This window comes from Mycetomoellerius zeteki, unplaced genomic scaffold, assembly GCF_001594055.1.
Source record: "Mycetomoellerius zeteki isolate Tzet28-1 unplaced genomic scaffold, Tzet1.0 scaffold122, whole genome shotgun sequence".
NCBI classification, from domain to species: Eukaryota; Metazoa; Arthropoda; class Insecta; order Hymenoptera; family Formicidae; genus Mycetomoellerius; species Mycetomoellerius zeteki.
In genome coordinates, this window is record NW_017256147.1 from 310,466 (window position 1) to 327,069 (window position 16,604).

At 33.2% G+C, this 16,604-nt stretch overlaps 1 protein-coding gene across 2 annotated transcripts; it reads right to left on the bottom strand.

Moving 5' to 3' along the window:
• Positions 1–8,487: 8,487 nt before the first annotated feature.
• Positions 8,488–16,279, bottom strand: LOC108731281 (TBP-associated factor 4). 2 transcript variants are annotated; one of them, XM_018461533.1, is made up of 10 exons: positions 14,525–16,279; positions 13,894–14,172; positions 11,982–12,098; positions 11,492–11,824; positions 10,999–11,169; positions 10,554–10,819; positions 10,235–10,401; positions 10,024–10,154; positions 9,655–9,837; positions 8,488–9,510 (listed from the first exon to the last, which is right to left on the bottom strand). In XM_018461533.1, exons 1-10 carry the CDS (start codon positions 15,557–15,559, stop codon positions 9,241–9,243), a joined length of 2,952 nt encoding a protein of 983 aa, XP_018317035.1. In that variant the 5' UTR covers positions 15,560–16,279; the 3' UTR covers positions 8,488–9,240. The 2 variants fall into 2 exon arrangements, with proteins under 2 accessions (XP_018317035.1, XP_018317036.1); XM_018461534.1 differs by having other exon boundaries at positions 8,489–9,510; positions 13,957–14,172.
• Between the last annotated feature and the right edge of the window lie 325 nt (positions 16,280–16,604).

The following is a 16,604-nucleotide window of genomic DNA, read 5'->3' on the forward strand; positions in this document are numbered from 1 at the left end:
TAATGGCAACGATGTACCATGTGATCCACAAGAAAGCCTAAGCCACAATGTTAACCGTATACACATAATTCCATGTCCTTTTTCATTCATTGTAAAAATGCACGTGTCACAGAAACTAGAGATGTAGCCATTACGCAGCTTGAAAAAGTGAATCAACAATATGTCGTACTGTCTTCTGCACGCTTTTAACGCTATTAGGAATGGTACGCGCAATTGTAAACATCGTTGTCCATTCCTCGTGTTACGATTTGCGTTTGAGAATATCAGATGCGCCGATTTTTAAAACATTGTTATTATTTAATAAAGTGTACCTATATGTATTTAAACGCCGTACTAATTACTGTAAATATTGCGAATAAACGTGTATATACATACACATATAGAACTAAATACACTTATATATATAAATGTAGCATAAACATGAATATACATATTCTGCTTAAAATCATGTGTAAGAAAGAATCAAAAAACAACGAAATAAATAATCGATATACATTGATTATACTGAAAGTAAGTTAAATTAAAATCTTCATAGAGATAATCAAATTATATCTTGCCATGAAGATGAAAGGAAAATAGCAGAAAAAAATATTAAATCTTCTTGAGATAAATACTGATGAAATTATACGTGCTCTTTTAATTATTAAGAATTAAAGAGCGAACTATAATTGCTAAGAAATCTTATAAATATCATAACAACTGATTTAATAAAATATTTATTTTACGTTTCAGGAAAACGTAGCAATCTTATTGTTTCATACACATGTTCCTTAATGTCCAAGGCGAAACTAATGAAATATGTCATTCTTATTTTTTACAACAGTCACTGATCATACTTTATAAATAGTTTAATTACAATACAGAACAATCGATATTTTTTTTCTCTAGAATAGAGACAATAAATTTTCTCTATTCGAGAACCGTGTATAGGTTTTGTAGAGACTGCAAAATTATTGTCATTCGCAATCAATTCTCGATTGCTATGGATGTTGCGTCACGCCAAAAGAGTTTTACTCACACAATAAAATTAACAGTCGAACAAAATAGCTAGCATAACATGGAGATCAGAAAAATTTGTCACAAGACGGGATGTCTTATAACAATGAGATTTCTTAATTCTCAATTATATGTAATTATCTCCATTTACTCTCTAAAATCTTTAAAGTGGAATCTAATTCTAAAAAGTGTCAAAGAGTGACAGTTGAGTCAATGTCGAAAAAGAATGGCTCCAATGTCAATTTTTAAGAGTGAGATTTTACACTTTAAATTCCATTCCAAAGGTTTTAGAGAGTAGACCAAGTAAGAATTTTTTAATGATCCAACGAAAAGATAAAATTTTGAAATATACTAACATAGAAACGCGAAATATTTGCTTAACATAGAATCTTTGAATTAAATTATTTATATTGTTTTTATTTTGATATACCAATTTAAATTGTTTCTATTTTTGATGCGTCAATACTATCGTTCTGCACACATATTGCTACGTAATTGCAGATTAATAATGCCATATAATTGAAATGAAAACAATTCAAATAGTCAAATTCTAAAAAAATATTGTTTATATCGAACATTCATTTAATTCAGTCATATTCAATTTACAAAATACAAGTCTAATTTATATCCCCAAGAAACTACTAAGAGCTACTTTAGATGTTCTGTAAGTATTATTTTGTAATTCTACAATTTGTAATTTATATGTATAATTTTATACCTATTGTGATTAGAAGTATATGAGGACTCAAAGTATATAAAATATACATGTATTAAGATATTAAATAATCTGGCTAAACGATCACCAGAAAAAGACTAAATTCTTTGCAATTGTTTTATGATATTCATGTCTTATACGTACATCTTATATATACATTTTATTATAACTTCATTATACACTGTTAAATCTATAGTGTCAAATTTAACTTAGTGTGAGTCGCCACTGCTCCTACTAAATATATAGTTATTTTTTACCAATATGATAATTAAATTTGACACTATATCGTGTTAATTTTTTACTAATACGATAATTATATATTTAGTAGGAGCAGTGGCGTCTCACACTAAGTTAAATTTGACACTATAGATTTAACAGTGTAGAATGAAATAAAAAATAATTTAACTCACCAGCACAAGACGCGCAGCAGCAGAATAGTAATTATACATTAACCTGTAACATACAAATATATATAAATTAAAAGTGTCTCAATAATATCTTAAAAAATAATTATCATGCACACTAATATCTTTATCATATTTCACAAACGGATATTTAATTTTAAAAGAATGTTACTGTGCAAAAAATAATTGAAATCACTATTAATTACTATATTATGTATTCGATATTATGTGTTCGATCAAGTTATCTATATATGGCTGGATTTATGCTTTGAGTCTTAATCCTAAAATTCTAAAATTCAGCCAATTATATTGCCAGTCCTAATCGAAATCTGTATTCCATTGACTGAATTTTAGGGTCTTAGGGTTAAGATCGAAGCATAAACCAGGCAATAATCCGTGATAGATTCATCGGACAAATAACACTACAGTCGCACGGAGTTCATTTGACGAAACTGTCGCTCATTCACACTACCAATGCGATATATTGCATTCGATGGCAAATTCTTTCATTGTCAATAGCAAGGCATTATGAAAAGGCGCGCTCAAAAATCTTTAAAATGATAATATCCACCACTGAATAATAAATAGTCAAATTCCAAAAAACATTGATTGAGCGTTTGTTCAATTCAATCTTGTTCAGTTTTCTTACACATTATCTTTCTTCCTCTTTCTATCTTCCTTTTCTTTTCTCCCTGCCCGGGGGGAGGCTCTTTCACTCTCTCACCCCTCCCTCCTCTCTCTCTCTCTCTCTCTCGCTCTAATCAATTTAATTTTTAAAAAATGAAAACAATGAGACGTCTTCTTTTATAAGAGCATCTTTTTCTTTAACTACACAATTCCATTTCTAAATCAACAAATAAATAATAATTACACTAACCGTACAATTGTTCCACTGGTGCCTCTCTGGCCTCTTCTTCTCTCACAGCATCTCCGTCGCTGTCCCTTCAACGCCTTGCTGAATTCCTTCACTTCCTGGCACTTGCGCGAAATTCTAGAGGATATGATATTAACAATATTCCCTCGCAAAAACGGTTATTTTGCCAATCAGCGAGACGCAATCTCGCTGATTGGTAAAATATGACACTCGTATGTATACAATACTTACTCCACACAGCATTTCTGACAATCACACGCAACGCGCACTTTACGAGGTCGCGGTGAAAAAATAATGCTGACAAGATACGATCCGCGATGCCGCACGAATAGACGCAACGGGTTAATATGGCGGAGGCGCCAAATCGTAGATCTCGCGGCCAACTTCATGCGTCAAGGACGATCATCGTCACACGATGCTACACTTATTGTCCCCGGCAGCACTTTACGCACTTTCCGCACTTTTCGTCACAATACATCGCTTATGTTTTAGAACAATTATCATATATACAAATTACAATCTAATGAGTAAATAACACGAGTAGCATAAATAAATGTACGAATTAAAAGCACGACTAAATATCCGCGAAATATACGGTATCTGACAACGTCGCGTCTCCATCGATCAACGCATTCGCGTAACGGTTCTCGATCGAACGAATCTCGCGAAATATGCGTTTTAACGAATCATCGATAGGAACGAAGGATAGATCCTGGATCTCTCCACATTATACGATTATTAATATTTACGATTTTTACGATGTTCACGATTACATACTTACTACTTCACGACGCGCCGCGATGCCGCGGCTAACGTTACAACAGTCCATTAACGACAACGGAAAATTTATTACGAAATTGACGGCAACTTCACCCCAATATAATATGCGCGCTACAACGCGAGTCAAATTAATAGTTAAAAAGGATGCAATTAATTATCCGAAAGTATATAATCCAAGCGCGAGACATTTCGAAAATATAACTTTTAGGAATTATGTATTATTACTGAATATATTATTATCAATATTATCAAGGAACGGTGGCTTGTCGTTAATTGAACTACAGGATTTGATTCGATTTGTGTATTTCTCCCGCGCGTTTGGCCGGAAGGTGGCAAACAGATTAGTCAAATTACACCTGGCGCAAAATTCAAAAGACGATTACCGAATCTAATTTAAGTATTGGTTAAAAAATAGCAATAAATGATGTATAAAAAATCAAATTGACTTTTTTTTATATTTAGAGAACAAACTGTTCTCCAAAAATTTAATAATATCCACTTCTATCAATAAGATTAACTTTAACTTGGGCTAACTTACTCTTTTATTTCTTTTTTATTCTTAGAATTAGAAACGGATAAAAATAAGTTAAACTGAGCTTAAAGTTAATCTACATTGGTAGAAATGAACATAAGAAATTCGTATCTTGGCAAAAATAAACTGTCATCAAGGACATACCAACCGGCTTGTAATTTCAAACGTGTGACGTCAATTAACATATTAGTATCGTTATTTTATATAGACAGACATTATTGAACATATGTTCGCCGTAATGGCTATCGTGGTTTCAGCGTAACGATACAGGATTACGATGCCACAAGCACTATCGAGTTTTCTCATCAAACCTCTGAATAGGGCTGTCTTCTCGTCAAGCTCTGTTCAAAGATCTCTGGTAACGCCTGCTTGCGTCTGGCAGCAACGAGGGACCACAAATTCCACATGAAATTCCTGGTGAAATTTAGTTAAAATATCTAGACGATCAACCGGCACCTTATCCAAGAACGTGCGACGAGACAATCCTACAGTTCCTGAATCTCATCCAAACCAAGGTCAGGAATTGAACAATTTCGCAAAAGACTGACCATTTCAGGAAAAGAGCGGGAAAGAACGTGATGAAGAAGCGTAGCCATAAAAAAATCATTTTCTGCTGCCTTACTCAAAAAGAGAGAACAAGAGAAAACGAGTATAAGTAATAAGGAGATACATCGAATACTTTTCATAAATAAAAAAAATATTTATTTATTTAAAAGAATTTACTGCACATAATGTTAAGCTTACTAAAGCATAATATTGTATCAGTGTTTTAATAACTACCGTTATTATTTTATACTGTAGAAAATCTAAGATAGAAATAGAGAAAATTCACATAAAAAAAAATTAAGAAAATATATAGCTTAATCAGTCTGACGCAGACTAAGCGAGAATGAAGCGTATACGTGAGAGGCAAAGTAAGAGACTCATTGGGACCGCGTTGATCACATAACAGCGGGAATAAGGGATAAAGCGCACAAACGTCGTGCCCTCGGGCCCCGTCTCCATGGTTACTATGAACTCAATATCCGAGTCGCCTGAGGGTTTCACCAGCTTGGGGCTGTCATCCCTCGAATCCATCCGGTGAAACGTTCTTCTCTCTCTATTTCTCTCTCACTCGCTTTCTCACTCTTCTCTCATCCTATGCTTCTCTGCGTCTCTCTCTCTCTCTCTCTCTCTCTCTCTCTCTCTCTCTCTCTTTTTCTCTCTCTATCTCTCCTTCGTCGAACTGATTATATTCCATTTCTGGATCGCCCTGGCCACCTTAATTCCAATATACACAACACGAAGCCACAGGCTACGCGAAAAACAGGCTTTTAGATAGATATCAAATTCGAAGATATCCTCAACTTCCATCGTCATTGATCCACTTAAAAAAGTCTGCAGCCGATACTTTGCAAAACATCTTGCATTTTATTCTATCACGTACTACTTTCATCTTCATCTCGTCCTCATTAGAAGCGCAAAACTAACTCGACTTCAGCTACACATAAAGAAAAGTTTTTAAGAGCTTTCAAAAACTTAAATTAATAGATAACAAATTAATGGTACAGTAAATGTAGATCTAATTTATATAAGATTGAAAGAAAAATTGCTTTGAGTGTAAACATCAGAAAAAAAGTGTATATGAGTACGAGAAATTTTTACCATCTCTTCTAAAACCTATTCTCCAATCTTTTCATTTATAATTCTTACCTTTAATTATTTTTTTATTTAAAATTCTTTTTTTTGTTCTTTACAATCAATGAGATATATATATATATATATATTTATTTATTGTATGCTATGAAATTATATCGGATTCTTTTTTTCACTTTATATTAAACAAGTAACTATCAACTCGCATTCTCTGCATTTTAGTTTAGATCAAAATATCATAGAAAGAGAGAAATGTTTTGTGAAGTGATGGTACGTACTATTCTGAGTTGATAAAAATTGAAAATTATTACGTAATAAGATAATTACATAGGCTAACATTATAACATTGAAGATAAATCGTTCATTATTTAAACTTGGAAACGCGCGTAAAATTCCAAAATGGATGTTTAAAAAGAAATAATATACAAACTACAGATACATACTCGCGCCAGGTATGTTCCAATATCATAAGTATCAAAATTCACATTTGTGCATAAACAGCCATTATTGAAAAAAAAGCTTCAAAAATATTTAAAAGGTCATATTTAAAAGAAATTAAAGATTTGTTTGACGCAAATTATAGATATCATTAATTTGGCTAAAATCCTACGGTGTTTATCATTATACGTTTGCTCGTTCCAAAAAATATTCAACATAAATATTTCTGTAATATAAAAAGTATAAAAAGGAAAAAAAAATTCTATTTTTAATAGTCACTTTAATGCATAGAACTAAAGATAATATCACACTAAAAATTAAAGAAATGTGATTTGCATTTCGACGAGATTTGTTTTCTTATATTTTATTATCTCACGCTTACTGCTTACCCAGTACAATTTATAAAAATATCATAATGTACCAAAATTGTAATGTACTGTTATCTTTTCATAATTATCTTCTCTATTTATAGATATATTAATTAATATTCCACCTACTGGCAGTAAAGAGAACGTTACGATTTATGCACATTTTACATTTTACTTGGAGTTGGTAAAAAACTTTATAATATAATTGCAAAGAGGACAATACAGCTAAGTGAAGATTTTTATACGCGATGTGCTCAGCAAAAATTGGTACATAATGATTTCAAACGCTTCTCAAATAAAGTATGCAGTTATTAAAAACGACTTATTTACACAAGGTGTACACATTGCCATTTCTGTCATAATAGATTGTTTGAATATTAATTAGATAGATCAGGTGGGTATTATTTTTAGTTTAAATTTTAGCATATGTGTAAATGCTGCTCAATCGCAATAGTTCTCTCAAAAATGATCAAATTGTAATGATAGAAAAAAAAAATTGAAGTACTTATACAAATATGTACGTAAATTATGTCGCCTCCAATTATCCCTCCCATATTAACACTTCAGATGTATGAAATTCTACATAACGATATTTTTCCAATTACATAAATTTTGTGCTATAATACATTACAATTCATATGTCCAAACTTATTTTCCTTACGCATCATATTTGTTCAGTCTTTTCTACATGAAACCGTTAACCAATTAAACCAATTGTTGCGTGTAACAATAATTAACAATTGTGACTATTACACGCGTTCTCATTCTCCATTCTGTTTATTGACACCTGAAAGCTAAGAAATGTCATACGACGGAATATATTATAATAGAAATGTTATTTTATTGTGCTCTTCTATTCAAACTGGAAGCACAGAAATTGCTAAATATTAAATGTTGATGTAAATTATTCTCTCTCGACTTTGAGCATAGAATACATAAACATATTCCATATAACAATATATATCTTATACCAAATAATTTAATCAACACTTATGTATGGATTAGTAATAAAGGCGACATTATATGCTATTTCATAATAGGCATTTCAAAGATTGGCAGTACTCGAAAGTACGTGAGATTTCTTTTTACTGTAATATAAATCTTGATGTAAACTGTTATATCAAAAATTGATAAAGCAACATGAAGTAAAATATTTTAATAAAGGTATTATTAGAGTATGTGAAAGATTAACATGAGAGTTATAAAACAATTGTGATACAAGGGAAAAATATCTACTAAAAATGTGCTTGTATTGCACAAATAGTTTCACATTATGTTGCAAACAATATGATGTAAAGCTACAAAGATTAATCATATGTTTTATATGTATAAAACATTAATTATGACTAATATATATAACTTTCTTGATCGTCGAAAAAAAATACAGACATATAAATTAATATAATATAAACTGACATCACGAAAGAACCAATGAAAATAAATATTTTATAAGCACTGTTCTCTATGATCTCAGGCACCACGTACATTTGTGGCTACTTTTTACATGTAAATCAGGTACTCGCTTTGAATTTGTTTTAATTGATTATGCAAAGTATTTCTGCAAAAGTTCATTATTAGCAGAATCCGCACCAAAATTCCGAGAAGGAAATATAAATAATTAAATTAACATCAATCAAAAAAATATTGGTTATTCTTAGTTTTGTAAATATTTCTTTAATAAAAAACGTAACAGCTAATTTTTTTTATAAACACTGAAAATGTTGATTGCAATATACAACATAATATACTGATAACAATTCCAACTTCCGGTGGAGAGTAGCTATATTCTGTTGTACCAACATTGAAATTATCACTATTTAGTAATTATGTGTAAGATATTGTACAAATTATTCCATACTTTTTGGACAGTGTGCTCGCGGTATTATTATTACATTATAGTTTGCAAAAATACGATTTACTATTATAACAAAACCTGCTTATTTTACACTAGCGCTACAGTGTCCAAAAGTATAGGTCAAGTATTACAATGCAGCGAACCTACACATAGTGACAAGACATTCATTCACTTAATGTACATTCACACATTCATCATGTAACAATATTTCTATGGTCACACATACACGATTTTCTCTCATTTTTCTTTCTCTCTCATACACACCACGAAAGGACTATGTAGAGACTAATCACGAGACATGTGCTCATACACATTACTCTTTTCATCGATGCGATTTGTGTTGAAAAATAAAGAGCGATCTATTATGTTACATTTAAAAAACGTATGCTACAGTTAAAAAATGTTCAGTCATTTACAATAGGGAAGCTTAGTATCGACATGATGGAAACAATTTTACCTTGAATATACGCAGAATCCCAAGCCAATTCCCAATAATTTTCATTGCAGTAATATGCAATAACTTACTATACATTGCAACGTAAAATAACGTCGCACGATCCATCGAGGCCAGCTCATACAAGACCATGCAGATAGAGCGCCAGATTTTGGGCGGGTCACTAAAGTTCCTGCCCTTCACAGTGCATCACTTCAAGTACGATTTATATAGTGTTGTGCTTCTACATGTTTCTTTCTCTTGTTCGAGAAGAAATACCAAATCCCTGAAGTTCACTCTCTTCAAACGTGGTCTCATGGGCATTTGCCTATTTAATCCGCTCACTGATGCATTTGCGCTAGGAGTGTTATTGGTCGATCCTGCTGTATCAAGTTTAGGCTTCTTACGAGGGCCAATTGCTTGCAAAGCTGTTATATTCGCATCCCTTGTCCTTAATTGTTCCATCTCTACGCGTTGCATCTAAAATATTTTGAATATTTTAAATAAATTATGGAAAGATGAACTTCACAGAAACTAACTGTGAAAAAAATTAGAATTTTTGTAACACATAATTTATACTACAGATTGTAAAATTATAAGTATTTATACATATATGTATATTACCTCTTTGGCCTTAGCTTTTAATTCTGCTTGCTTGGGATCTTCTGTTTTTGCACGACTCTTTGCAGCACGTAAAAGTAATTCCCGTTCTTGTTCTTCGTGTTTCCTACGTTCGATTCTATCTAGATCTTCCAAAAATTTTAATTGTCCTCTTACATCTTGCGTTACTTCATATCTAGGATCGACCTGTAATCAGATAGAATATTATAAAAACGAAAAAGAGAACCCACTATATATCCACTAATTTATATTTAAAAAATTTTAATAGATTGATATCTACGAATTATATCTGCATAAATAGAAATACAAAAATTTTAAATAAATAACATTCCTCTCCCTCTCTATAAATTTTAAGATCTCTATGAATTTTACCTTTATAAGATCTATCCTGTGTTCTGTGATGACTGCTAATTTTTCTACTAAATTCTTTAACCTTTCTTGAACAGCGTGTGAAATTAATGCTGCTACTTCTTGATTGGGTTCTTCTAGTCCATGACTGGATGCTATAAAGTAGTATATATCGTTGTTAGAATTAACTTATATATTACTCTATATAAGTTTATGCTAAAAAGAATAAAATTACCAATTTGCTTAATTCTTTGTTGTAATGGTGTCATGTGCAAAAATACTTCATCTTTACAGGATCGTATCTGAGTACCAACAAATTCTGTAGAACCGAGTATTCTTTGAGATTCCTCTGCAAGATTAACACCACCCATAGCTGCTACATCATTTATGTCATCATCCGCCCTGTATAATATAATAAATCATCACATGTTACAGGTTTATAATAAATCATGGTATGCATTGACTTCAGATACACGTTTCTCGTATCTCCGTTTATTTGCTAATTTGCTCACAATAATCAACTATTTACAGCGCCTTTAGGCAATAAAACTTACGTATATCCTGCTGATGAAAACGTCTTTTTCTCTTTTTCCTTCGCAGCCGGTTTTTGAACGAGAGAAGGCACTACGGCTTTATTAACAGTAGTGGTGGTATTGAGTGTTTTTCCTTGCGTAGTAGTGATTGGTTTTACAACTGTGGTTGTAATTGTAGGTGGTTTTTGCACAACAGGGGCAGTGGGGCGAATTCCAGTTGTTGCTACTGTCGATTTCACTGTATATGCTGTAGTAGGACTCCGAACCACCGTCGTTACTGGTCGAACCTAAAACAATGTAATTCTTATTATACATTGCACTGGTAAAAAAAATTGCAAAAAACGCATAACTTCTAATATTAAAACAATTCTTCACATTTATTCCTATACAATTATACTAAATGTCCCATTTAATTAAGAAAAGATTAATAAATACATCTTATTTAGAATTTAAATAAAAACCTTACCAGCCTCTGTGGAATAGTTTGAACAGGTCGTGGAACTGTTGTTGTAACTACTGTTGCTGTCGTTACTGCTGTTGGAAGCGGTGTCATTACTCTCACTTGTGTTGTTGCTGTTGCGGTTGCTGTTACAGGAACAGTTGCTGCCACTGCTACTGCAGGTCTGTATTGTGGTTGCTACAATACACAATAACATACAATTACAAGTTAGAAAACGATGTGATAATCTTGTAACAATTATATTTTTATTATATTGTACTATTAATATTTATTATACTATTAATATTATAATACTTATGTTATTATTATATTATAAAAAATATGCAATTCGCACAGCATATCTACAAAACGGCGCTAAGTCAATTAACTTGCAATCAGTAATTTATCTCTTATGGTAAAAAGCTGGTTTAACCTGCTTTATAATAAAAAAATACAATATAGAGTGAATTAATATTCACCCTGTATTGTATTTTTCGTATATATACAAAAATTATTTTACCGTAATAGTTGGAACAACAGCCGACGCTATAGAAAAAACAACATTGGCTGGAAGAGGTTTTATTCCCTCTATGACCAATTCCTTCGTGACGAGTGATTGCCGTAAAAGAGGCAAACTTTTTTTCAAAAATCCAATGAGACATGGTTGTGGTGAAGCATTTAATAATTTTTCAAGTCTGTCACAAAATTCTTCTGGCTCGACCTTAGTATCAATCAGTTCTTGTATCAAAGTTCGAACATTGCGTTCCACTGCTTTAGGCTCTCGACTAGATAACTCTAATAAGTTTGCTAAGAATTTACGGCACTTTTCTTTGGTATTATCAGTAGTTTGACGCTAAAAGAAAAGAGACATAATTATTTACAAATAGTATATAAAATTAAATCATTTTATTCTATAAAATTTAATTTTACATGAAACTTTTCAAATAAAATAGACATTGCTACTAATTTGTAATTTATAAGGATTTCAGCTTAATAGAGATGAAATATACCGGTGTAGAAGTTGGAGCTGTTTGAACAGTGGTAGCCGTTGGTGTAGAAGTAGTTGTGGGTGCAGTAGTCACTGTTCCTGGGGTTGTAGTAGATGTAGTAATAGTAGGAGCAACAGTCTGTAGTAATGTAATATTTTTACAATACATTAATGTGTGTCGTTGAAATGTTAAAATTATATATAATCCATAAAATGTTATATAAAAATTTATGTTCATGTTACATTCATGTTAAATGAATAGTTAATAAAACTTACATGCAAATATAATAAATGTAAATAATAAAAAAATTAACTTAATTTTAAAATATAATCATTATGCTTAAAATAAATTTTGCAATATAAGGAAAAGTGAATCATTGAGAGTTTGTGACACATATTTACACAGGTAACAATTTTCATACTTAATATTAACAATTAATGTAATTTTGAAATAACATAGCAAATAAGATTTACTGATTTTATGTATTACATTTAAAATCACAAATATAAACAAATAAAAGGGATATTTGTTAAAATTTCAAAAATTTGAAGTAAAAATATATAAAATTACTATCTTCATAATTTACTGCATGCAACTAGAAGTTTTGAAAATTTTATATTACTACATTCGTGATAAATTGCATCTATTTTTCCGACATGCATGCCAAGGTTTAGAATAGTCCTATCAAAGTTTTAACTCACTGGCTATTGCAGATAATCATACTCATAAGTTTTAATACATTATTTTTAATACGTTTTATACAAATCAATAATTTGCATTAATAAGTAATTTGACTTTAAGACATATAACAACAATATTCATACTTATAATTAATTGCTACATATATATATATATGTACATTACAAATGTATTTTTTAGACGCACTTGTACCTTGTACAGACTCATATTTTGCAATTTTTTGTAATTATGTGTAGACATATTATAAAATATATTATTGAAATAAACATATATTCATTGATTGTTTTACTTTAATAATTTACAGAATATTATATCAACTTTTATTTAATATTGATTACCTATGTAAGGAAATGTATAAAAACCTTTTTGGAAGTAATTGTGCAATATGTCAATTTTTTTAATCAAATTAACTATTATATACCATCATTATTCAATATACAATATAATATAATAGTAAAGAGATAAATAGAGATAGATTAAAAAAACATTTTGTTTTACTGTATGTGTGTGTTATGATTTCTCAATACCAATTAGAAAATAGGCTTATGGAAAATAGATTCATAAAAATTTTGAATAATCACATGCTTGTACTAACATTAGGAAGAAAAATTAAGTTTTGAAAAATATATGTATAAAAATATAAAATAAAGAGCAAATAAAAGATATATATAGATGTCCTCAATTATATTCTTTCTTAAAATAATTTATCTTTCATCTAACATAGCAGTTTCTACGTAACACCTTTAACCAATAATTCATGCAATTAAATTGGATAGACATTGAACTTTAATGCATTTACTTCATAAAACTTAGACGTACTACCAGAGAAATGCATCCCAAAAAATAAGCTAATATTGAGATGTTATCAATTATGTTAAATTTTTACAATAAAATGTGGAATAAATATGAACAAAAATAAATACTAAAGATGACAATAATAAAATTGTTCATAAAACTGTTGCATTCAGAAAAGAATTTGCATGTAGAATATTTATAAAAATTATAATAATATATTGTGCCTTTCAAGTATAATGCACTAAATGTTCGCAAACAATCAATAAATAAACCAATAGTAAAAGTTTTATGTCGTAATTAAATTTAATGTGGACAAACAGTAAACATAAAATATATTGGCTTACTGATAACATCATTCCACAGAAAACAAAATCACAAACTAATAAATATCTACAGTAGCACTACAACGAGTCTTGTAAGAGGTATAAAAGTGCGTCACCTGAACAGATTTTCTTAGGGTGGCGAGTGGTGGGCCAGTGAACTGAGTATTCAGCCTACTTACAGTCGGCACTGAAGTTAGGCGGTACGTAGTGCCTGGAGATGGTGCAGCAACTACTGCATTGCCAGTTATACTATTCGGTGTAACTGCAGTACCAGTGGGAGTACCCGCAGTTGGAGCTGGACCCACCCTTAGTAACTGATACTGTCCATTTTCTGTTTTTAATAAGAGATGACCTTGAGCACCAGCTTGAAGGCTGTGAAGTGCCTGTAACGTTATCTAAAAATTTAAGATAATAACCATTAGTTATATTATCAGTATATTTCCTTACAGTTTATCTTCTATTATAAATAAATAAGAAGTTATCTTTGAATAATTAATTATATAAATTAATAGTAAGTATATAGTAGAAGTAATATAAACACTAAAATTCTATATTTTTACAATTTTTAATACAACTCAAAATTAATTTAACAAAAATATATTTATGTAGATATAGAGAAATTCAAATACACAGATAAAACTGCTAAGATAAATTCCAATACACTTTTATACATACTATACAGGTGTATGTAAACTAAAAAAGAAACTTTATCATTTATCGTAACAAATACTAAATGGAACGTCTTACCCCTGGACCTCCGGTTCTAGCTCCAACCAATTGGTGTTGTCCAATCACCACTCTTGGCGTAACTTGTTTATTAGCTTGTTGTCCCGCTACCGGCGTTGCAGGACGCATCGTATTTACATTAAGGATTTGAACATTACTGGGTACTATCGTCGAAGTAACCCCACCCTTAGCCTGCAACGCTGTGCTGACTGCATTGCCAGCCACAGAGACTGGTACAGACATTGGAACGGAAACCATACCAGGCGCTACACTGGTCTTGATCACTAAAGCTGCCCCTGTTGGTTTATTCACTGCAGTCACTGTTTGGCTCGCTGCCTGGCTAACGGAGCCAACATTGGTAACAACGTTCGCTGTAGTCTGCAGCACTGCCTGCGACGTTATACCTAAAGTACCGTTTGCTAACTGTCCAACAGTTTGAGCGGGAAAGGAAAGCTTATTATTAGCATTTGCCACCCCCGTAGTGGCAATAACTTGTCCGACCGTGGGATAGATAAGCTTCACTGGTTCGTGCGTTTTGGTCAAACTTGGTATATGTGTAGTCTGATTACTGGACACCTGATTAGTCGTTACTTGATTGATATAGGTAGCGGGAGATATTCCTGGCGGTTGCGTGTGTTGCGTGTGCTGCGTGTGCTGCTGCTGCTGTGGCTGTACCTGCGGCGGCTGCTGCTGCTGCTGCGTGGTGATGACCTGTGGCGCCACTGTGTTCGAGGTAACCACGTTCACGGGCAGCAGAGTACTGGTAGTGATCGACTTGGTGACCTCCTGAGTCATTAGACTATTCACGGTAGTCGCACCGCCGCCGTTCGAAACCCCATGTTTCTGTGGCTGCACCGCGGTGATGGTGCCCCCGTTGGAAATAGCGCTGTTCACCTGGTGATTCTGCTGGCTGACCGATGCGGAACTCGCTTGATGGCCGGCGACAGTCGGCGTGGATGTCACAAGCTGCGTCTCGAGGGAGCCCACTATCGCGTTCACTGCGGATTCATCGACATCCGTGCTCAGAGCTTCCTCCAGAAACTTAGCTGACGCCATTTTCTTTCAAGCTCCAACTGTAAACTGATCTGCGCATGCGCCTGTCGCAAATTGCTCCCATAGTGCCTTGCCCCCCTCTCCCTCGCCCTTCTAGCGTGTTCTAGCAATCGTACGCGACGAGTGCGAGTTCACGGTCTAGCCGGTACGTCCACCGATCAAATTTCCTCGACATTCCATCACGCCGATTTGATCCTAGATGTCCATGACGATCGCGTACACGTGCCCGCAAACTTCTCATAACGACGGAGCAACGTGCACGTCGTTCACGCCGCGAAGCGTGTTATGGCCGCTCGACAGCGCGCACGCAACACGTCACCCGCCAAAATGGCCATCTTCGAAATGCGCAATCGACGCGCCGTTTACGCACACACACCGCACGCGTCGATACCCGCCGCATGGCTGTACACTACCACTCCTCGTACTACCTTTCACGTAATTTCGTACCTAAAGAAAACCGGAAACCTGCAAAGATTTTTCCCGTATTCTCTCGAAAGAAAAAAAAATACGTTTCGAAACTGTTTCCTCGCGTCTCGTCCCCCCCCCCCTTCTCGTATGACTTCTCGCCGGTACGGCTACGCCTCGGAAAACACGTGCGTGGCTTCGCGGGAAAACTCGGAGAAGGCGATGCGCGAGCAAAACTTTCGTGATGCTTCGTTTTTCTATTGGAAACCGGAAACGATGGCACGTGATGAAAGCTGATCGACCATTGCGTCGATACCATTTGTCGTGCGACAATAGGTCTGTTCGCGTTGCTTGCACTTTTTGCTTGCACTTACACTCGGCATCTTCGCTTTCTCTCTCTCTCTTCAACTATCTATATATCTACCTCATTTTAAATTTAAAAATATTTGAGAATTTTAAGCAACGCGAACAGACCAAAGGTTTGTTCGCGTCGCATGCTCCAACATGTTCCAATATGCTCCACCGTAATTCTTACTCACTCCAACGCGCTTGATAGAGCGAGTAGGAACTATGGTATGAGCATGTTGGAGCATGTTGGATCTTACGACGCGACAAATCTCAAATGTGTGCTATGTGTACAAGC

Coding starts and splice junctions, on each gene's coding strand:
- LOC108731281 (XM_018461533.1), bottom strand. CDS start 15,559: ATGGCGTCAGCTAAGTTTCTGGAGGAAGCTCTGAGCACGGATGTCGAT. Junction 12,099..13,893: donor CCCTAAGAAAATCTGTTCAG/GTGACGCACTTT, acceptor ACATTACTACAG/ACTGTTGCTCCTACTATTAC. Junction 11,825..11,981: donor CAGCTCCAACTTCTACACCG/GTATATTTCATC, acceptor CTTTTCTTTTAG/CGTCAAACTACTGATAATAC.